At 39.1% G+C, this 24,357-nt stretch overlaps 1 protein-coding gene across 1 annotated transcript in view; it reads right to left on the bottom strand.

The window, feature by feature from the left end:
- Vps50 (VPS50 subunit of EARP/GARPII complex) overlaps window positions 1–24,357 on the bottom strand; it is a 159,690-nt gene that overhangs the window by 113,022 nt on the left and 22,311 nt on the right. Inside the window, exons 3-9 of the mRNA XM_004656224.3 lie at window positions 17,648–17,770; window positions 16,057–16,128; window positions 13,255–13,308; window positions 12,035–12,105; window positions 11,230–11,347; window positions 11,101–11,136; window positions 8,752–8,834 (exon numbers count right to left, since the gene is read on the bottom strand). Of these exons, the coding sequence (XP_004656281.1) occupies window positions 8,752–8,834; window positions 11,101–11,136; window positions 11,230–11,347; window positions 12,035–12,105; window positions 13,255–13,308; window positions 16,057–16,128; window positions 17,648–17,770 (557 nt within the window). The remainder of the gene's footprint in view (window positions 1–8,751; window positions 8,835–11,100; window positions 11,137–11,229; window positions 11,348–12,034; window positions 12,106–13,254; window positions 13,309–16,056; window positions 16,129–17,647; window positions 17,771–24,357) is intronic.

The raw sequence follows: 24,357 nt of genomic DNA, 5'->3' as shown, positions 1-24,357 counted from the left end.
CTGAAAAGTTTCTTCAGAGACAAACATAAAAGAAGCAGAGCCAATAGTTTACCCACAGAATGGGTGAAAATTTTTGCTGGCTATAAAAATGACTAATGCCTAATTTCTAGAATCTACAAAGAGCTCAATAGTCTAAACAATAAAAAGTCAAACAATGTTAGGCATGATGGTACACATTTTTAATCCTTGGGAGGCAGAGGTACGTGGATAGCCATGAGTCCAAGGCCACCATGAGATTACATAGCGAATTCCAGTGAAACCTTACCTCAAAAAATAAAATAAAATAAAATAAAATAAAAGTCAAACAACCCACTCACAAAATGGGGCAAAGGACTGGACAGGCAGTTCTCAGAGGTAGAAATACAAATAGCAAACACACACTTCAGAAAATGTTCATCATCCCTGATTTAATCATCAGGAAAATACAAATTAACACAACTATGGGATTCCACCTTACCCCAGTAAGGATAGCAAACATTAAAAATTCAAATGAAAACAAATGCTCATGAGGATGTGGAGAAATAGGAACCCTCATCCACAGCTGGTGGGAATGTAAGATGGTACAACCACTTTTGAAAGCAATATGGAGACTCCTAGAAAGGTTGACCCAGTTATTCACTTACTGGGCATGTACCCTAAAAGCTCCACACCTCAGTTCAGAGAGATTGGCTCAACCATGTTTATAGCTGCTCAATTCCTAATAGCTAAGAGCAGGAATCAACCCAGATGTCTATCATTAGACAAATGGATAACCAAGATGTGGTATATCTGCTCTATGGAATTCTACACAGCAGTAAGGAAAAATGACACAATGAAATTTGAAGAAAAATGGTTAAACCTGGAACAAATCATTCTCAGTGAATGCACACCCAATCACAGAAAGATCACTGTCACATGGTCCCACTCATCTGCCCAAGATGCTGACATACCTAATAAGCATCTTGAGAACCAATCAGGAGGATGGGGCAGTAGGGGAGGGTAAGGGTGGCTGTGGGGGACACAAAACTGGACCCAAATGGCAATGGTAGCATAAAATTCTACATTCTAAAAGCAGACTTAATGGTTTAACCTTCATCAGGTCCTTAGAGGGAACACCTGAATCACAGGGCCCTGGAGAGGGTAAGATGAAGAGTAACCTTAGTCTCCTGTTTCTCTCTCTCTCTCTCTCTCTCTCTCTCCCTCTTTTCTCCCCTCCATCTCTCTTTCTGTCTCTCTCTTTCTCTCCTTTCTCTCCCTCTCTCTCTCTCTTTCTCTCTCCCCTCTCATCTCTATCTCTTTTATATTACTTATCTATCTTTTTCTTCCTTCTTTTCTTTAGCTCTGGCCTATAACTCCAGGTACCAGCATATGGTTAACATCCACACTGAGCTGTTGATTAGAGAGATCTACAAGTTTTCCCAAAAGAAGACAGATTTCTGTCAGAGTACTTGATGACCCACCAAAAGTTAGTGGTAAGACCCTACTGCCAAAGATACCATATGCTGTTGGTATAGAACATGGAGTGACCCAGCTGGAATCTGGAAAAGAGTCAGTTCCCAGTTAGCTCATCTAGTGCCAGAAGGTACTACATGAGTGACTGAGGGAAAATGACCAACATCTGTCCAAGCAACTCATGGTGTAAGCTACTCAACAGCAAACAACCTGCCGTGACGCTCATACAAGTGCAACAGTGGCACACAGCCATGCTGGGTAACCAACTGCTCTTGATTTGGCTAACTGACCCACTCAGTGGAACAGAACCCATAGCTAGAGCTGGGAAACAAGTCACAACCATATCCAAAAAAATGAGTCCATTCTCCATTATCAAGCTTCCCAACAATCATGGGCTACAAGAGGGCCTACACCTATTAAATTATCTCTAAAATAAGAATGGTTATCCAATTTATCTGGTGCTGACTTCACTCTCTGTTAGAGAATTTGCTTCTTTTTCAGAAGGACATAGATCCTGAGGAAAGAATCAGCCATAACACCTCACCAGGACTCCCACTGAGACCATGACTAACTGGGTAAATTAGCATGAGTGTTGCTTTCTTGGTGAACCTGGTACCACCACAAGGGTGAAGGAGATAGACACAGAGATCACTCAACTCCTACCAAACCAGAGATCCAGAGACACAGAGGCTCCTAAGACCTCATCACTGAAATAGACCTAAAACAAACCCATCATAGCCCAGTGAAATTTGTGGAAGAGGGGGCAGAAAGACTGTCAGAGCCACATGTTGGGACATTATGCACAATGACATTGTCTCTTACCCATAACTGATAGCTAACCCCACAATGCACAATCCACATTCCCCAATGAGGAGGGCCCCTACAGAGGGGGGGAAGACATGGAGGAGGGTAACGATGGTACCAACATGGCTGTATACACACTATATACATCACTAATAAAAAAAAAAGTGGGATATCATACAAAAATGATAGAAGCTGAGTAGAAACTAAAATGAAAGTGACTATGTTCAAAAGAAATTAAGCATATGCTACTACAGCCTAATTTTCATTTATAGAATAAAGTTTCTTTTTGCTTTATAAGTCTACTCATTATAACTAGTTCTTCAGATAATATTTATATAATCAGGATACAGTATTTTAATTCTATTAGGTTAGGATTTTGTAAATACACAATTAAAACAGTAGAGAAGACTTATACTTGTAATATGGGGTGTGTGTGTGTGTGTGTGTGTGTAAAACATCCCTAAGCCAAAAAAAAAAAAAAAGTTTCCTGAAAAAAAGTTGGAAGGTAGAGAATTAAATGAAGTATACCAAATGCTATTTTTACTGTATTTTGCTTGAAGGAGTATACACAGTTGAGGTATTAGACAACTACAGTGAAAATAAAAAGGAGGGAGTTCAGTTTATAGAATGCCTACTTTGCATGCACAAAACCATGAATTTGAACCCCAGCACCACACAAACTGGACATGTTGGTACATACTTAATCCCAGCACTTAGGAAGTAGAGATAGGATGATCATGAGTTCAAGACCAGCCTTGGCTGCATACTGAGTTTGAGGCTAGTCAGGGCTACCTGAGAATAGATAAAAAAGGAAAAGAAGGGGCAGGAGAGATTACTCAGTGGTTAAAGGCGCTAGCTTACAAGGCCTGACAGCTTGGGATCGATTCCCCAGTGCCCATATAAAACCAGAAGCACAAAGAGCACATGTATTTGGAGTTCGCTTGCAGTGGCAAGAGGCCCTGGTATGCCCATTATCTCCCTCTCTTTTTCTCTTCTTCTTATGAATAAGTAAAAAGTACTAAAAAAAAAAAAAGAAAGAAAGAAAAAAGAAAAGAAGAAAGGGGAGGGAATGAGACAAGGGGAAGAGAAAGAAGGGAAAAGGAGGAGAAGGAGAGAGGGGAATAAAGTGGAGAGGAAAGGAGAAGAGGAGAGGAGAGAGAAGAGGAGAAAGAAGAGGAGAGAGGAGAGGACAAAGAAGAGGAGAAGAGGGGAGGAAAGGGAAAGGGAAGAGAAGGGAGGGGGAGGGAAGGGGAATGGAGAGGAGAGGAGAGGACAGGATACAACATGACACAACACAACAAGACATGCAAACATTACTCAGGACATAGCTCCTGGAGGTCCCTGTCCTGAGCCTAGAGAAAGAAAGAAATGAAAGAAAAAGCAGATCTTCTGTGAAAGGAATTAAATAAACAGAGAAGAAAAGTCCTCAGCAGTGGTGTTTACAGCCAAAAGCTATGATCATTTACTGACTGGCTTCAGTGTATGATCTATAATTTTCAAACTGCCAAGATCATATTTTATAAAAACAAAGAAATATAATTGAAAGATAAATACGTTTAAATAGTACTCAACAAACAAGTTAGACAGCAAAAAATTCATTAGCACATAATACACAATGCTCCCAGATTCCTTCAAGTAGTTTTTTTTAAATGAAATAAAAAGTAATAAAGTAGTTATGACTTTGCAGAGTAACTTTTGTTGAAATCAATTTAAATAAATTTCAAGTGAAAAAAGAAATTAAATCTTTCATTCACACACACTTTAACATGAACACGGTCTGATTTTTATTCCCAGTAAATTTAAACTATATGATTCTGTCAATCAACCTGAGAATTTTCAAATAATGTACAGATGTGCTCTATCAGTTATCAAAGTGACCAAAATTGGTGTTACTGTTTATTCATGATGCTGCAACACAGCCCATTCAACAAGGGCACATGATGCAGAAGAGGTTTTCTTTCGTTTTGCAACCCGTAGGTGCATCATCATATGAGTTGGAATGACAAGTTTGTGAATTTAGCACATATACAGCCCATGTTTCCTTTCGCAGAAGCAACTATGTGGTTTCCTCATTTTTTGCTTTTAGAATAAGAGTCAGCCCTCAGTAGTCCCACATGATCTGCTCAACCATGGCCTTTACAAAATCAACCTTTGCAAAGCCTTGGTAGATTATATTCTCTATCTTATCTCACACCTCTCATTTTTCTCCATTTTCAAATATTACAAATATTCAAGTTTCTCCTTCATAATTTCCTATCTCTCCTCTTCACAAAATTTTCTTATTTTACATATATACATCAGCCAACTCCCATTAAATCTGTTCCCAAAAGATTGGCTATTACTTCTGTATTGCTATAAATCCAGCAGAAAGATATGGTTTTTTGGTCCTCATTTTGCTCAGCACATCTGAAACAAAGATTTTATTCATGGTGCACAAACTTCCCATCCACAACTCCTTCTATCTTAGTCTTACTAAGAAGTCTCTTGCCCAGCCCTCAGGTCCTTCTGAGAAAACTCCAAAGGAGACTCATGAAGAAAGTTAGATCCCAGTGCTTTCCCTGTAAGCTCAAGTGCATTTTCTCTCATGCCTAATTCTATTTGTATTTACTTCAACACAAGCCCTTCTCGATAATGTTCTCTGTAATAACACCAAGAATTAATACTGCATGTCTCATTATTATGCCAGCCAATTTTGAGAGAAAGTACTTAATAGCAACACTCAGAAATTAAATAACTTCCTGAACTATTTCACCCAATAATCATATTACTACTGTAACAAATATAGCACAATAAAATGAGCTTCAGGACTTAAATTCTCAAGTACATGTGCAAGGCCCTGGACTAAGTCCCAAACGCCATAAGAAAAAAGAAGGAAGAAGTAAAGAAACAGTATGGGAATAGACTATGATGACAAACTGTGAGAATGAAATACAGAAATGAATTATGGGGAAGAACTATGGAAATATTTCTTACAGACCTTACAAGTAACTTTTCTGAGAACACTGCTGTGTGATGCTTTCTGTGCGAAGTTCCTGCCTTATAACTTGACCTGAAGTTAATCTTGCAATCATGAAATCTACCTGCTCAGAGCAGTGTGACCAGGCTTCCTCTGCCTTAGTTTACCTTTGTCCTGAACAGCACAATGACCAACCTTGACACAAGGGATGTTAAGAGATGCTGACTGAACTCTTTACCATGCTCTTCACCCTCCTTTTTCTTCCATGGGTGGTTGCACACCTGACCCAGAACAACGTATATGTACGTGAAATATGCTGACCATACTACAAAAAAAGCAATGGGATGTTAAAAGTAAAGAAATAGGTTCTCTAGAGAGATGGTTGGGTGGTTAAAAGATAACTTGCCTGCAAAGCCTGATGACTTGGACTCAATTCCCTAGTACCCACATAAAGCCAGATGCACAACAGGGCGCATGCATTTGGAGTTCATTTGCAGTAGCAAATGTGCTGTCTTCCCCCCCACACCGACTCTCTCTCTCTCTCTCTCTCTCTCTCTCTCTCTCTGTCTGCCTGCAAGTAAGTAAAAATATTTTTTTTTTCAAAACAAAAGAATTGTGCAAAAAATGCTGAAACAACAGGTGGGCTTAGTGCGGTTGTATTTGGAAATAATTGAGTTCGGATCAGCAGAGTCCACTGGTCATACCCCTACGTCTCTTCCTTTAACAAATTCTAGAAGAATTATTTGGAGTCATAGTCCCTTGTTCATGTATCAGTGATTCTTTGTTCACAGATTGCTGATCAATAAAAGCACCAATGAGCGCCCATTAGTAAAAGCAGAAGCCATAGGAACATTGGAGCAGTGGCCACAACAGAGGCAACAGGTTCACTCTTGATTTAAATGATTCCAAAAGTTAGTGTTTCTTGTTTTAAGCTCTGAGCTGGCACACTCTTGGGTAAACAAATCTAGGAGTCAGTTTCCTTAATTCCAGGGCAATGCCACAAATGAGGGGGAAAGGGGAGAAACGAGGGAAGAAAAGACATTAGCAAGGGGGAGAGGAAGGCAAGTTTCCAAGTATATTCAACATACAAGAGCTAATTTATTTTTCTTTTAATTTTAAATAGAAATTAAAATTTCAAGTTTTTAATCACTTTCAAAATAGACAAACCTGGGATTAGAGAGATGGCCTAGTGATTAAAGGTACTTGCTTGCAAAGCTGATGGCCTGGGTTCAATTCCCCAGTACCCACATAAAGCCAAATGCACAAAGTGAAGCATGTATCTGGAGTTGGTTTGCAGTGGCTAGAGGCCCTCATATACCCATTTCATCATTCTCATTGATAGTCTCTCTCTTTTCGCAAACATATATCTATAATTTACATATATCCTATTATATTGTTTATGTATAGATAGATAACACAAATATATATGTGTGCCTGTACATATGTATGTATACACACACACATACACACACACACACACACACACACACCCTAATCAGTTAAATAATGTGTTATTTCAAGATACATGACCCTAAGAATGAAAAATATAATAAATATATGTATATAAAATGGGAAGAAAATAGTCCTTAGCCTATACTCAGAAAGATTGCATTAAGAGAACATATTAAAACAAAAATCATTTGAACCTGAAGTAATGCTTTGCTCTACCAGCATCTGACACCTATAACATTAATGGGTGATGCTGACTGCCATTCTCTACATCAGAGAGGAAGGGGCTGCATTCTGGTACAGTCATGGCTTTAATTTGAAGCTGGGTTTGCTTAAGCCATTGTTTACTTAGACACTGTTTACTTAGGATGGCTTTGGAAAACTGATGGAAGCTGTGGATGAAAACTTCCCTAGCACTTTCACAAGTAACATAATCCAAAAAGCAAACCCAGACAATCAAGTAAAGTGAGAAGTTAACAGTGATAGAGATAAGAAGCCAGGAAGCTCGCACTGTAGGCAGTTTAGTCAGAGTCACAGGCCCTCAAGGAGAGATAAACATCAATCAGCCTTGATGGTCTAAACCAATGCAACTATATGGCAATTCCATTCCAGGGGTGAAACTAAAAATTTTCCTACTCTTCAAGATGGTGGTTCCTGCCTAATTGGGATGCATGCAGACCACTGGTCTTTGCTCACTGACCTCCCCACTTACTCATCCCCAACTCCCTTACAAGTCTGGGGGGCTGCCCATTGTTCTCCCTACTTCTTGATTCCTCTCAACTTCCTCAGAGTTTTGGCAGTCTTCTCTGGAGCCTGCACAATGCCATCTTACATCTTCACCAGGCAAAGCCCCTTGGGTGTGTTTAAGCAGACTTATGGCATCTGTACCTGTTCAACAATGAGTCATCACTTGGACTCATTCCAAACCCATAAAAGCTGATGCACTGCAGTGGGCTGGCCAGCAACATTTCAAGCACATGCACCTCGGGAGCTTTTTTCTGTTTCTAAGAAACCTCGTCTGCAAACCCTGCTTTGCGTGCCCTTCTGTTGTCTTTCTTCACCTTTCCATAAGACCCAGAGGGCCACTGGGGAGTTTTGGTAACCATAGAGTGTTTGCGCTCTAACCCCCAAACTAAGTCTACCCAAAGCTGAGAAAGGCTCCTTTTGCTCTCAAAACATACAACAATATAACAAAAGTATAGCATCCATTTATATACTGTACATTGTATATTTGTATACTTTAAGCAAAAGATATGACATTAAAATGCAATTATGGGCTGGGCTGGAGAGATGGCTTAGCGGTTAAGGCACTTGCCTGCAAAGCCAGAGGACCCAGGTTCAATTTCCCAGAACCCACATAAGTCATATACACACTGTGCCACAGTATCTGGAGTTCATTTGTAGCAGCTGAAGGCCCTGCTGTGCCCATTCTCTTTCTATCTGCCTCTCTCCCTCTCTCTAATAAATAAATAAAAGTAACATTTAAAAAATACAATCATTTTAACTGTCACAAAGATGGTTATGATATAAACTGAAATTATACTTGAATTTTCCCAAAGATTTATCATAATGAGCCAAACACCTGAACCATCTGGATCTTAAAAACAAGCTATAGTAATACTCTCAATATTTCAATGATGGGCGGACTTAGGGGGAAAAATTCTCAAAAGATGCAAGGGAAATGTGAACAGATTTATTCGTATCAAATGCTGCTAAAAGCAGTACCACTCTGATTGGAAAGATTATGAAAAAAGATTGTCAATGGGATGACAAGAAAAGGCAGGATGAAAAATCATTTGATTTGTTTATGCCTCAAGAACTACTAGGGGTGGTGATGCATGCCTTTAAACCCAGTACTCTGGAAGCAGAGGTAGGAGGAACTGGAGGTCACCCTGAGACTACACAGTGAATTCTAGGTCAGCCTGGGCTAGAGCAAGACCCTACATCCAAAAAACCAAAACAAAACAAAAAAAGAGCAATTGTTGATTTTACTACCCATTTATGAATATGAATGTTAAATGATAATACAGCCCTTTATACTAACCTCTAGTGTTCATTAACATACAAACACACAAACACACACACCACGTTAACCACAAAACGGGCCTTACCTTATACAGCTGTAATGTTTGAACGTACTGGCAGCTTTCTGACATTCCAGGCACAGCTGAATGGCTCCTGGATAGTCTTCCTCCTGAAGCCAAGAGAAACCATTAGACTAGAATCACAGCTTTAATGCTCTTAGTGAAAATGCATCTTTTGGCGCACCCATTCTCTCTCTCTCCCTCTATCTGTCTTTCTCTCTGTGTCTGTCACTCTCAAATAAATAAATAAAAAATGAACAAAAAAATATTTAAAAAAAATATTTAAAAAAAAAAGAAAATGCATCTTTGACCATATTCTACGAAAGTTGCAGCAGCATCAAAAAAATTTCATTTCTCTTAGGCTAGAGAAATGGCTTAGCAGATAAAGTGCTTGCCTGCAAAGCTAAGGATCCCAGGTTTGACTCCCCAGAACCCACGTTAAGCCAGATGCACATGGTGGCACATATATCTGGAGTTCATTTGCAGTGGCTAGAGGGCCTGGCATGCCTATTCATTCTCATCCCTCTCTCTCTCTCTCTCTCTCTCTCTCATTCTACTAAATAAATTAAAAATTAAAACTATTTTACTCCTCAAACAAAATCAGAATCATAATGATACATTAAAAAACAAGAAGGCCGGGCATGCTGGTGCCTTTAATCCCAGCACATGAGAGGCAGAGGTAGGAGGATCACCATGAGTTCAAAGCCACCCTGAGACTACCTACTGAATTCCAGGTCGGCCTGGGCTACAGTGAGACCCTACCTCAAAAAGACAATAAATAAATAAATAATAAATAAAAAACAAGGATCCGAGAAATGGCTTAGTGGTTAAGGCATTTGCCTGTGAAGCCTCAGGGCCCCAGTTAAATTCCCCAGGACCTATGAGAGCCAGATACACCAGGGGGGCACATGCATCTAGAGTTCATTTGCAGTGGCCTCTGTCTGCCTCTCCTCCCTCCCTCTCTCTCTCTCTCTCTCTCTCTCTCTCTCTCTCTCTCTCTCTCTCTAATAATTAAATAAATAAATATTTTTTTAAAAAAAGAAGATATTGGAGCCAGGAGAGGTGGTGCATGCCTTTAATCCCAGCACTTGGGAGGCAGAGGTAGGAGGACTGCCATGAGTTTGAGGCTACCTTAAGACTACATAGTGAATTACAGGTCAGCCTAAACTAGAGCAAAACCCTACCTCAAAAAAAAAAAAAAAAAAAAAAGACATTAAAAATGAAAAAGAAAATATATTTAGGGTCTGGAGAGATGGCTCAGCAGTTAAAGGTGCTTCCTTGCAAAGCTTGACAGCCTGGGTTTGATTCTCCAGAACCCATATAATGCAAGATGAACAAAATGGTGCATGCACTGGAATTTGTTTGCAGTAGCTACAGCCCCAGTGTGCCCAAACTCTCTTGTTCTATCTCTCTCAACCTCTATCTCTGTCTCTCTCAAATAAATAAATATTTTAAAAACTGGCAGAAGAGATGGCTCAGCAGTTAAGGTGCTTGCCACCATAAAGTGACTAGCTTTCTTCCATCTGCTAGTTCTTATGTCACGATATACTCCCTCACCGCAGCCCAGAAACAACAAAGCCAAGTCACCAGGATGAAACCTCTGACACCCCCTTCAGTGGAAAGAAATCTGTCTTGCTTTTCACGGGTTTTCTCAGGCATTTTGTCACAGCTACAGGAAGCTAGCACAATAACTTAAGAACATTTCTATAGCCTACACAGTAATGTCAAATAAGTATGTCATACAGATCTATGCTAGTTTAGTAGTAATAGTTTAGAAGTAACACAATGATTATACAGAAAAACCACAAAAATAATTCCCTATATTTCCACTTAAATTCAACAGATGCAAAGCCAACAATAGGGATGCTGAGACAATGACAAAGTATGTCCTCTCAGGAGATCAAGTATATGGTCCCCATACTAGTTAATATCTCACTGTGCTCTGGAGAACCTCATTATGACAAAAAAAAAAAAAAAAAAAAAAAAAACAAAGAGAAACAGATGGCTCACTAAGAAAACTAACTGATATATGAGATACTAAATATAATGAAAATATCACACATTAATCATTAGTACATGTTAAATGAAAAATATATTTTGATTCCTATTTGGATGCAATGTGAAAGTATGAAGTTGTCACTTCAGTATTTCCATTAAGTAACTATTTTCCCAAATAAATAGGTGTTTCCTAAGCAAACTATGTGTCAACAAAAAAGAGGCTCAAATACCCTTACTTGTTAAAAAAAATGCTCTTTGTATTATCAATTTGAGAAAAATACCAACCTGAATTTTCTACTATAATATTTATATGCATATTACATATAATTACATATAATATGGACTGAATATCAACAAACTCCTAAGCAGTTAGCTTACCTCAAGCATTTCACTTAGGCGCACATCTGTTCTTTGCTAAAAAAAAGAAAAAAAAAAGAAAAAAAAAATCAAAGGTAAAATCTGTATCAACCTAACACCTAAATGTTTTAAAAAATAACATATACGTACCAGTGTTTTTATAGTTCTCAGAGATTTCAGAAGTCCAATCAGCAATTGACGTTTCCTCTGATTTGCAAGGAGGCCTAAACTAGCTTGAGTAAAGCCTTCCTTTGCAATATTTAAGTATCTGTAAAAGCAAACAATAGGCCAAAACTTTCTAACATTGCAAGAATCCTGTCCATACAGAACAATCGAACAATAAGAGAAGGACTGAGGCTAGTGTTAAAAATGGGGATTATGATAACTACTGGACCAACTGGTCAATGGCTTGGTCTAACCCAGTTTTGCTCACACCTAGCAGACAGATGCCAACCCACCAGCTACTAGGGCTCTGTGATGAACTAAGGACAGCCCTGGCAGCAGGCATCACGAAGCAACGCTAATGCAGACAGGTCATTTTTGTTTGTAAGCCTAATTTTTAAAAGCACTAACACTTTATCACAAGTTTCTGTTACTTCTTTTACTGTGTTATCCTGGTAATTCATATCTATCATACTTATAAAAGCCTGCAAAAAGCAAGCAAGAAAGAAAAAACACTGGTTCTTCATTACAAATAGTAGGAAGCATTAGTCTAATCAATTTTTTAATCTGAAAACAGATTATTCGGCGATTTCCCACATGCCATATTAGTGTACTTTTGTATTATATATTTGCTTACTAAAAGATATTTTAAAAATTGCAGCAATAGTTTTTTTGGAAAGCAAGTATCAATGATAGACTCCACAGTTCCTCTTGAAATATTTCCAAGTTAAGGAACAAAACATTCTTGAAAAATTCTCCAAGTTAAAGAACAAAACATTACTGAAAGCAATACCTCCTTCCATTTGTACAGATAACAGCAGCTAACTGAAGACCTGTCTGTAAAGATGTAACTCTTTCAAGTTCCTGTGGGAAAAATAGGCATGGGTTATTGACTGAAGCATTAACTTTTCCTTCTTACTCATGACATTATAACAAAAGTTCTAGTGGCTTTCAAAGAAAAACCTGTTTGGAATAGAAAATACCAACAAAAATATTTAAACTTAAAATGTTAGTATATTTTATGAAAAGTTATTTAAAATAACTAGTTCCGACTGGCTTTGACAATGACAGATGACAAAACATTTAGTTGGTATTGCTTATTTGGAAATCTGTTTCAGGCAGGAATACATAGATACCAATAATACATCCATTTATTTGTTTCTACCCACCAAGCTTTCATAGAGTAATAAGGATATGACAAATATGATTTCTGTTTGCTTGGATGCCTTGATGATGAATACCTTGTTCTAAACACTAGGAGATGTTTCTATGGATTCTGAAGGGTTCCTTTTACTGATAAAAAGCTAATTCAGCTAAAGATTTGTAGGCTCTATTCCAAGTTTACCATATTTGTTAAATTATCATATTTACTATCCAAGGACGTTTTACCTTTTCTTTATCTACTCGAGTCCTAGAGTTCTCTTACCCGAGGAGCCAACTCCCCAGGCCTAAATTTTATCATATTTTAAAGCAATATTTTATATTAACATTGAGCCAGATTGTTACAGTGTTGCTCTATATATCTGTTACAAAGTTCATGAAAGCAATTTTCGTTGGTTCTAAGCTTGTATAGTAAGGATATAACTTCAGAATTGTACATTATTTGGTATAATGCTCCAAATAACAAATATAGACAGACACATACACCCACAGAGTAACTTATTGCTATACAGCTACAGACAAGGGCTAGTGACAGAACTCAGTCAGCAAAGTCTTCCCCACAAAACATGAGCACCCTAGCATGCATGCATGTAGATACCAGGAGGATGTGACACTCTGCCTGTGATCCCAGAGCCTGGGGGGCTGAAACAGAGGATGCCTGGGGCAAGCTGGCTAGATAGACTAGCTTAATAGGTAAGGTCTAGGTTCAGGTAAAAGACCCTGCCTCAGTAAATAAAGTGCACAGTAATTGAAAAACACACCCAATATCAATCTCTGAGCTCCACACGTGTGTCATACATGTAAACATAAACATACACACACCACACGAAAAAATAGCAAAGATTATCTTACCTTTACATAAGCAGGCTGTTTTTCAAGGATTAAATCTGCTACTTTTTTAGAGACCTACAAGAATATGTCATCAAATAAAGGAAGGATCTTTCTAATAACTTCTACCACAATTGTTTGTTGCAATGCTATGGCCATACTCACTCACCAGGTTATGAAATTAGTATAAAAGATAGAATAACAAAATGGACTCAACAGAAACTCAATCAATGGACATCAGGAATGTTAATGAGATGAATATCATATGATTTAACAAACTGGAATAAAGTATAAATAAATAAATATACCCTCTTTATGGGAACAAGATGTGATTTTAGGACAGCAATGTATTTGCTAGGAAAAAGTTTTAATGAACTGAAGCTATGGAAAACAGAGATCTTCCTGCACCACTGACCTCCTCTGTGTCACCTAAGACAAAGAAGTAGCTGGACCCTGACATCTGCATATTTGAAAGCACACACATGTTCCTTGGAAAGCTATGGAATTATGGAAGGATATCTACTCTTCAACTCTATCAATAATGTTAATGTACACAGTTTATGTTTGTACTGCTTTGACCATGAGGCGCAAGGGCCTTGTCAGCTACACTAGTGAGATACCACATCTACTAGTGAGAATGGCACAAGGCAGGTGCTTAGTAAGTAAGCAATGCAGCTGGCTCTGCTTTCCAAGGCCAAATGAGAGCAAAACAGAGGAAAGATTAAACTATGCCATTAACCCTACTGTGTTTTCTTCATGTGCTTCAAACATCTATGAAATTACGTGAATTATGCTGTAGGTGAATTCTCAATAAGTTAAAAAAATCAAACCCTTAAACAGCTTTTATACTTCAATTAATGAAAAAGATAACATTCATCTTTGTTTTGGGGGGAGGGTGGTGAGGAAGGGTCTCACTCTAGCTCAGGCTAACCTGGAATTCACTATGTAGCCTCAGGTTGGCCTCAAACTCACAGCGATCCTCCTACCCTGGATCCCTAGTGTTAGAATTAAAGGTGTGAACCACCACGCCTAGCTACAATGCTCATCTTTAATATCATTTTAAGAATGCCAAAGATTCTGTAGGACTTAATTAAGACAATATAATGCCTGTACAAAAATGTCAACTAGGAGACACAAGAAAATGAGATCAATAAGAGTAGCTCTGTACTATATCTTCTGACATACATAAACTTGTGTAGATGTATACAAAAAGAAATACTTAATTTTACTCAAATGGGTTTATAAGAAAACAGTTGGAGATGTGGTGACTACTGGCCTGCACTACACTAGGCAGCTTACTAAGGGCTCTACTTTGCTACAATTCTATCACAGCCACCAGCACTCAGTACAGGTCACTTGCCAAGGCTCTGACTTCGTCCTGTTCCAGAAGAGCCATCTTATCATAATGACTCCCACATGGACTAGCTGTTACTAAGTTTCAAAGTCAGGGTACAAGCATAAGTTCATCAAACTCCAAAGACCACCATGCTGCGTGGCCCTTGTGGTAGAAACCTTCTGTCAAGAGTATTATCCTGGGCTGGAGAGATGGCTTAGCAGTTAAGCGCTTGCCTGTGAAGCCTAAGGACCCCGGTTCGAGGCTCAGTTCCCCAGGTCCCATGTTAGCCAGATGCACAAGGGGGCGCACGCGTCTGGAGTTCGTTTGCAGAGGCTGGAAGCCCTGGCGCGCCCATTCTCTCTCTCTCCCTCCATCTGTCTTTCTCTCTATATCTGTCGCTCTCAAATAAATAAAAACTGAACAAAAAAAAATTTTTTTTTAAAGAGTATTATCCTGTAAAGTACACAAGTGGAAGAGTATTTATTCAAGCTTGCTGAATCCAAAAGAAGGCAACAGATATCACCATCTACTGAAAGCCAATTCTCTAATAACACAACCCATGTTTACTCCCCAGCCCTCTAGAGATCAAGTCCTTCTCCTGCCTAGGCCCATCCCACACCACAGCTGCCTTACCCCAGGGAGACCCGAGCTCTTCCGCTTAAGACTTCTGAATGTAACAGAAAAGTATTTATTTCCTTGATTTGCAGATACATTAAAAATAGGTTAACTTTAAGTACATGGATTTACTACTATTGCTCTTCTAGCAGCAGGAATTAAAGACCATATGCTACCATTAATTTATCTACAGTGAATTGCATAAAAGTGAGTTCAAGCCTGGTGTGGTGGTGCACACTTACTTGAGAAGCAGAGGTAGGAGGATTGCTGTGAGATGCAGGCCAGCCTAAAAATACATAGTGAATTCCAGGTCAGCCTGGGCTACAGTGAGCCCCTACCTCGAAACCTCTCCCCCCCCAAAAATTGAGTTTTTGTGAGTTCACACAAAAAAAAAATCACAGAATTTCCTAGCATTAGAAGAACCTAAACTAGCATTTTATAAGTCAAACAAGTCAGTGAAGTTATTAAATTAAATAGTGACTACAGCTATGTCTCTGAACCTGTGCCCTGTATTTTCTTAAAACCTATGTCAACTACTACAAGGATTTACTGTGATTTTTTAAAAAGTTCCACTACTAAAGTCCAGTTAGAGAGGTTATACAAGCATGGCAGGATCCAAACAGTGCTTATTGATCTGAAAATAAACTCTAAGCTCTTAGATCACACTTAAGAGTCCAGAGAGAGAACCTCAAGCTTTAGAAGCCAATCAATCTGTCAAAGGAACAGGAGAAAAATTATACAGACATTAAAACTTTAAAACAAATGTATCACCTGAGTCAAACATGTTAAATAGGATGTTTTGTACATTAACATCTGATTAAAACCATGAAATCTGCAAACAATGTACAGCTTTACCAGAAAATGCTTTCACTTACTGCAGCTTGTTGTTGCTTCAGTTTGTCTCTGTATTCTTCTAGTTCTTGCAAATTGAGGACAGGTGGGAGCTTCTACAGAAATCATGATAAATGAAGAATAAAATGTAAACTGTTGACTTGATTTAATTTGCTTGAACACCTCAACCAGAGAACTACCATCCGTGCACACACTGCTGTTGCCCACAACTGTTCCGACCCGGCCTCCCTCTCTGGACCCTTTGTAAACCAGTCACAAAACCTACACCTCTTTAATACAATCTTCTGGTATTAAACCTCACCCCACCTCACTGCTGCCACTGACCTCTAGGAAACCACATACTACTGGCCCTCCACAACGTCCCACAGGAAGAGGATATGACTCGTGCCAGGACAGCATGAGGATAAAACCTCTAACTCTACCTGCCCCTGCTTGTCTATGATTGAGCTCAACAAAATGTCTGTGAAATACTGTGAACTATAGCTAACTGCTATGATGACAGATGGTTGTTGGACTACAGTCCAGATGGTGGTGTTAGAGAACCGCCTAGGAAACTGCAAAAACATGTGCCACTGCCTACAGGGAAAGATTCCGTGTCTCAGTCAACTGCTAGATGATACCTAAGAATGAGTTGGGGACTGACTTTGTATGTACTGCAAACACAGTATGTGATCCATATTGCATTTGATTCTGTCTAAAACCAAGTTTACCTATTCTCACTTTTCTTATTAAGTTCCTATAAGTTTATGTCAGTTTTATAACATTATTGTACAGAGGGGTTCAGTACAGATAACACTTATGATTAAAAGAATCAGAGGGCTAAAGAGGTGGCTTAGTGGTAAATGCACTTTCCTGCAAAGCCTAATGACCCAGGTTCAATTCCCCAGTACCCACATAAGCCAAATGAACAAGGTAGGGCATACATCTAGAGTTCATCTGCAGTGGCTGGAGGCCCTGGTGTACCCATTCTCTATCTGCCTCTTTCTCTTTTCTCTCTCAATAAATAAATAAGTTAAATACTTTTTTAAAAAGAACCAGTCAGAGCCCACTGTGTGGTACACATGCCTTTAATCCCAGCACTTAAGAGGCAGAGGTAGGAGGATCACTGTGAGTTCAAGGCCACCCGAGAATTCCAGGTCAGCCTGGGCTAGAATTAGACCCTCCTCAAAAAAAAAAAAAAAAAAAAAAAACTCTAGCTAAGCCAACCACAGAGGGGCATGCCTGTAGCCCCAGCAACCCAGAAGGCTGGGGAGGAAGAATCACGTAAGTCCAGGAGATTGAGACTAGCCTAGACAGCCAGAGTAAAATCCCATCTCTAAATAAGTCTCAGAGAGTGTCTTTAAGCATATCTAGGTAATCTAAGGTAGAAGGAAGTTCATACCACTTGCCAGATGATACAATTGACAACCTGACAAGGAATTGCTTCTTTAACACCCACAGGTATGTTTACAATCACATAAGCAATGTGATCTTAAACAAGGCTAACAGTTCACTTAGTCACAATGTGATCATCATAAACCTGCTTGTTTATCATATAGAAAAAAACTATTCCTCCACAAGTTTATATGCTGAAAAAATAAGCTTTAAGATGCATTTTAATGAGTTTTCTTTTACCTCCAGTTCATATTGAACAATATCAAATGAGTCCGCAGAAAAATACACTTGTTCAATACTATTAATTAGCTCTTGTTCAGCTTGAGGGTCACTTGGCTGTTCTCGAAGTTCTCTGAATTCTTCCTTTAAGGAAAAAAAAAGTCATAATTATAGTATGTGTTAAAATTCCACCTGCAAAGAAACAAGGGATCATCTGTCTTCACGGTCACATTTCTTCTCAGAACCTTTCCGACTAGGGACACAAGGTAATGAGAAATCTGAGAAGTTCATGTAGAAAACTAGTTGACACAGACCAGAGCACTAAGAAATGTCTTTCTACTGCAGGAAACAAAACAGTCAGCTGAAAGATTCGGGTTATCATCTCCACTCCCTGGATGGCAAAAAGAGTGAAAGAATGGAAGTGTTTAACAAAAGAAAAGCAAGTGACTACCTAAATCTATCTATGTCACACAGATTCACATTTTACCATGCTAACAATACTCTAAACTCCATCTCAGCACAAACGACTTCCAGGTCACAATCAGCACTGTAACTCAAAACAGCAGACACGTGACTGATGAAAAATCCCAGCATGCAAGCTTGAGCCACAATTCCCTAAAGCTCTCTTCAACATATGTCAACACTGTGGCTGAGATCTGGTTATGGACACAAAGCTAAGTATCTGATAAAACAATTGATGGCTACTAAGACAGAATGAGGTTCCAAAGAATTATACACCAAAAGCAAGCTTGACAGACAAGTCCCCTATATCCTATGCTATGCAGTTTTATTGCCTAACTGACCAAATTTACAGTCAACATAAAAATTTCTTTTTAAAACATAGTTATTTAGGGGCTGGAGAGATGTCTTAGCAGTTAAGGTACTTGCCTGCAAAGCCTAAGGACCCATGTTTGACTCTCCAGATCCTATATAAGCCAGATGCACAAAGTTGAGGCACGTGTAAAGTCACAAATGCCCACTAGGCTACAAATGCCCATTAGGTAGCACAAGCATCTGGAGTTAGATATCAGTGACTGAGGCTCTGACATGCCAATTTTCTTTCTTTCCTCTCTCCCTCTCTCTAAAATAAGATAAAATAATAAAAAATTGATTTATTTACTTGCAAGCAGAAAGAAAGACAGAAAGAATGGGCATGCCAGGGCCTCTAGCCACTAAAATGTGCCACTTTTACTTTCTATTTGATTTTTGTTTTCTGTTCTATTACTTTGCATCATGCCCACCTCTTTTTTGAGGTACACTTTTATTTTGAGTTCTGATTTTCTTGGTGCTTCCTGGAATTTATTCTTGTGCATCTGGGGAACTGAACCCAGATCATTACGCTTTGCAAACAAGCTCCTTAACAGCTGAGCCACCTCTGCAGCCCAACCTGTAAATTTCAGAACTTTAGATAACTACTTCCCTACATGTTAATCAAGACATTATTCTAAGACAAGTATGGTAGCATGTGCCTGTAATCCCAGCTCTCAGCAGTTAAGGCAGGAGAATCTTGAGTCTAAACTGGCCTGCATTACAGAACAAGACTGTCTGAAGAAACAAAAAGCCCTGTCCCCAAAAACAGCAAAACAAAGACATTATTAGACACATAACAAGTAAATCATTCAATGTTTTTTAGAAATTAACCTCAATTACATTTAAGCACACAAAAGAAATTATTTAAGAGTGTGCAGGGAGACAAGGTGGCTGTGAGGAGGCCAGACCCCTTTCCTGGCTCCTCCCACCTCCCTGGGCTGGTTTCCCTGTATGGACAGTGTGCGGGCAAGCACAGCAGCCTGGAGTGAGTAGATTTTTTTGTTTTTTGATTTTCGAGGTAGGGCTTCACACTAGCCCAGGCTGACCTGAAACTCACTATGTAGCCCCAGGATGGCCTCAAACTCAGGGCAGTCCTCCTACCTCTGCCTCTTGAGTGCTGGGAATAAAGGTATGCACCACCATGTCCAGCCCAAAGACCCCTTTCCAGGTTCCTCCAACCACCCTGCTCTGGGTTCCCTGTGCCAGTCTGCACTGGAGGGTGCAGCACTGAGTAAGCATGCCAGATCCCTGTTCTCTTGCTCCTCACAGTCCTTGGGTTCTGGTAGATACCACTGTGCCCTGCCTGGGAAGGCATAGTCCCTGTGTGAGCTGCGAGGGGGGGGGGGGGGACCTGGAACCTGTATGAGCAGTGGAATCACGCCTTTTGCACTGGTATCCTGACTAGCCGCTGGGTACCAACATCCCTGTTCACCTGAGTCACAGGGTGCACAAGCCAATGGACAAAAACTAGCTTCCTCCGCAATAAAATAAAGAGTCTCCCTAAAATGGGAGGACAACAATGCAAAAAAAGGCAACAAAAGTCAGAAAACTGAGATATCTCCACCAGGAATGCCTAGTCCTACAACGAAGCCTCCAATGAAATCAGAGAGAAATCAATAGAAATTCATGCCCAAATTTAAAATATAATAACCAATGAGACCCTGATCCAAAAAATTGCTGAACTGGAAGCAAACCATCAAAGAACCAACAACTATATCAATGAAATTGAACAGAATCATCTCCTAGAGCATCCAGCTTTTAACAGTAGGCTTAACTTAACTGAAGAAAATGTTAGAACCCTCCAAAGAGATATGAATAAACTGAAGGAGAGTCAAGAAATGGAAGATCTCAACAACCAGTTGATCAAGCTTAATGAAGACTTGATCAAATGCAAGAATAAATTCCAGGAAGCACCAAGAAAATCAGAACTCAAATTGAAATCATACCTCAAAAAAAAAGAAGTGGGTATGATACAAAATAGCACAACGGAAAACAAAAATCAAATAGAAATTATAAAAACTTCTCTAGAACCTCTCACCAACAGAGTTACTCATGTGGAAGACAGAACCTCTGACCTGGAAGCCAAGACAGAAGAAACTGACTGGGAGGCCCAAAACATTGCCAAGTTCAAAAAATCAAGTGAACAGAATATGAGGAAACTGTGAGATACCCTAAAATGACCAAACATCCGGGTCATGGGTATACCAGAAGGAGAGGAAATCCAGGCTAGAAGCATAGAGACCATATTCAACAAAATTACTGAAGAAAATTTTCCAACTTTCTCAAAAGAGAGGCCCACCCAGATATAAGAAGCCCACAGAACACTAGACAGGACCAAAGAAGAAACTCTCTAAGACACAACCCAGTTAAAACTCTTAAAAATGAAAACAAAAAGAGAGTATTAAAAGCAGCAAGAGAGAAACAATTCACAACATACAAAGGCAATCCCATCAAAATTACATCAGATTTCTCAATGAGAACCCTGAAAGCCAGAAGAGCCTGGAATGGAACACTTCAAAGACTGAAAAACTATGGCTTCCAACCCAAACTACTCAACCCAGCAAAAGTATCCCTCATAATAGATGGTGAAAAGAAAACTTTCCATGAAAAAAAGTCAACTCTAAACCGGGTGTGGTGGCACAGGCCTTTAATCCCAGCACTCGAGAGGCAGAGGTAGGAGGATCATTGTGAGTTCAAGGCCATCCTGAGACTACATCATGAGTACTAGGTCAGCCTGGGCTAGAGTGAGACCCTACCTTGAAGAAAAAAAAAAAAGTCAACTCTATAATTATATGAACACAAAGCTAAACCTACAGAGAATACTTGAGGGAATACTCCACACAGAGCAGTCAAACGACCAACCTCAAGAGCCAATAAAAAGATCAAAATAACCAAACAGACCAGGCTCAAAACAGCACAAAACACACACACACACACAAAACTCACCAAACCCCATAAAACACCTAATCATGGCAGGGATTAATTAAAGCCTCATAGTAATAATCTTAAATATTAATGGTCTTAACTCACTCATCAAAAGATACAGGTTGTGCCGGGCGTGGTGGCACATGCCTTTAATCCCAGCACTGAGTAGGCAGAGGTAGGAGAATCACTTTGAGTTTGAAGCTACCCTGAGACTACATAGTGATTTCTGGGTTAGAGCAAGACCCTATCTTGAGAAACAAAAAACAAAAAAAAAAAAAAAAAAAAAAAATAGGCATGGTTATCAGGATGGATCCAAAAACTGGACAGTTCTATCTGTTCACCTCACCACTAAAGACAGACTCCTTCTCAGGGTAAACAAGTGGGTGTTGCTATATTAATATCTGATAAAACACACTTCAAACCAAAAGTAATTAAAAGGACAAAGAAGGCCACTTCTTACTCATCAATGGAATGATCCAACATGAGGACATCACAGTCATAAGTATATATACACCACGCACAGGTGTGCCACAGCTTATAAAACAAAATCTACTTGACAACAAAACAGAAATTAATACCAACACCATCATAGACAGAGACTTCAATACTCTATCATCACCAACAGACAGATCATCCAAGCAGAAAACCAACAGGGACATAATAGAGCTCAACAACATCATAGATCAACTAGACCTAACAGATATCTACAGAGCTTTCCACCCCAACTCTACAGAATACACATTCTTCTCAGCTGCCTATGGAACCTTCTCCAAAATTGACCATATTTGACCCCATAAAGCATGCCTTCATAAAGTCAGGAAAATTTAAGTAACTTCTTGCATCATGTTAGATCACAATGCTTTAAAGCTAGAAATTAACAAGAGACACATCAAAAACTTCACCAGGCCCTGGAGACTAAACAACACACTTTTAAACAATGAATGGGTCATGAAGAAATCAAAAAAGAAACGGCAAAATTCCTAGAATTGAATGATAATGAAAACACAACCTACTAAAACTTGGGGCACAAAGCAGGCAGTCATAAGGGGAAAATTCATAGCCCTAAATGTCTTCATTACAAAGATAGTGAGATCCCAAATTAATAACCTAACTGTCCATCTGACTATCCACCTAAATGCACTGGAAAAACAAGAAGAATCCAACACAACGAGCTCCAGATGTCAATAAATAATCAGGATTAGAGCAGAAACTAATGAATTGGAAACTATGAAAAACCATTTTTAAAATCAATGAAACAAAGAGCTTGTTCTGTGAAAAGTAAACAAGATTGACAAACCTCTGATCAAACTGACCAAGCAAAAAAAAAAAAAAAAAAAAACAGACAAGTCTCAAGTTAACAAAATCAGAAATGAAAAGGGGGGAGATCACAACTGACATCAATGAAATTGGAAGAATCATCAGGACAACCTTCCAAAACCTCTACTCTACAAAATTAAATAATCTGGAAGAAATGGATGAATTCCTAGACTCATACCACGGACCAAAACTAAACTCAGAGATTATTCTCTTAAATAAACCTATCACATCCACAGAGATTGAAAAGGTACTCAAAAACCTCCCCAAAAAGAAAAGTCCAGGACCAGATGACTTCTCAGATGAATTTTTTCAATCCTTCATTGAAGATCTGAAACCATATCCAGATAATGATTCCACTTTCCAATGTCAAGTTCCCACTAATCTCTAAATTAGTAATGGTTATGCCATTTAGAAATCTGCTACTGTTTTTCAGATGGGAGCTGGACCTGAGGAGATAAGGGACCCAGTGCACTCCACCCAAGCCCCAGCTGAAACCACGGAGGAATTGGGAAAAAGAGCAAGAGTGCTGCTTAGTGAATCTGATATCAGCACAAGGAAGAAGGAGATAGACACTGAGGACACTCAACACCTACCAAAGCAGAGATCCAGAGGCTCCTAAGTATCTATCACTGAACAGACTTAAAATGCTCCCAGCAAGGCTCAGGGAATTTGGCAGAAGAGGGGACAGAAAGATTGTTAGAGCCACAAGTTGGGACATTTTGCACAGAGACACTGCCTCTCCCCAATAACTGACTGCTGTCCCCATACTGCAAGACCCACAATCCCCATGGGGTTGACCTGCATCCTCAATGAGGAAGGCCTCTTCAGAAAAGGGGCAAGGAGAAGGGAAAGCATGGTCCCAACATGTGTTGTTTACATACTAAATATGTCCACATCTAATAAAAACACACAAAAAGAAATTATTTAAAATTACAATCATTAATAAGACACTGAACAAATAATGAATCATCACTAAGTATAGAAAACTATCAATCAATATATTGACCAACTAAAAAACATTATTTTCCCAATAGAGATATTCTATATGATTTGCTGTGGGGTATACTTTTCATTTATAAAAAGAGTTTGCTTGGATTTCTTCTAGAGCTTAATTTATATTTTGTATTTGTAAAATTATTAACTACAGAATTATCCCCTATTGTAAGTTCAAGCTGGAAGAGAACAATAAATCAGAAACTGAAAAGAATGGTTTACTATTTAAATTTAAAATGCTAAAAAAAAAAAAAAAGCATTCAAAGAGAAGATAGAGACAGAAAAATCAAGCCCACAAATGAAACTTAACTTATAAAAAGCCACTAACAGAAACAGTCACAGATATGGCCATCACTGGTAATAGCATTCCATAGATACCATGAGAACCATGAGAAATGCAGCAGCCTAACAGAGGGATCTGAACTCCTGGGGGAGAGGAAAGGGGGTAGTTACCCATAAAACTAAGTCATTTAGCAACTGGACAGTGTGCTAAAGCACATATAGGTAAAATGTGCACACGTGGATGGGAAGATTCCTAACCAGCCTATCAATTGGCGACCTCCATATATCCAGTGGAAATCTGAAATGCAAGTGAGACATGAAATGGAAGAGGACCTCAAAAAGTTCTGGCAAATCCTCCTCACCCCCCACCCAAAAGGTGACAGGCATTGGAAATACTAGCTTCA

This window comes from Jaculus jaculus, chromosome 10, assembly GCF_020740685.1.
Source record: "Jaculus jaculus isolate mJacJac1 chromosome 10, mJacJac1.mat.Y.cur, whole genome shotgun sequence".
Classification (NCBI taxonomy): Eukaryota; Metazoa; Chordata; class Mammalia; order Rodentia; family Dipodidae; genus Jaculus; species Jaculus jaculus.
This window is presented reverse-complemented; position numbering and strand designations above follow the sequence as displayed.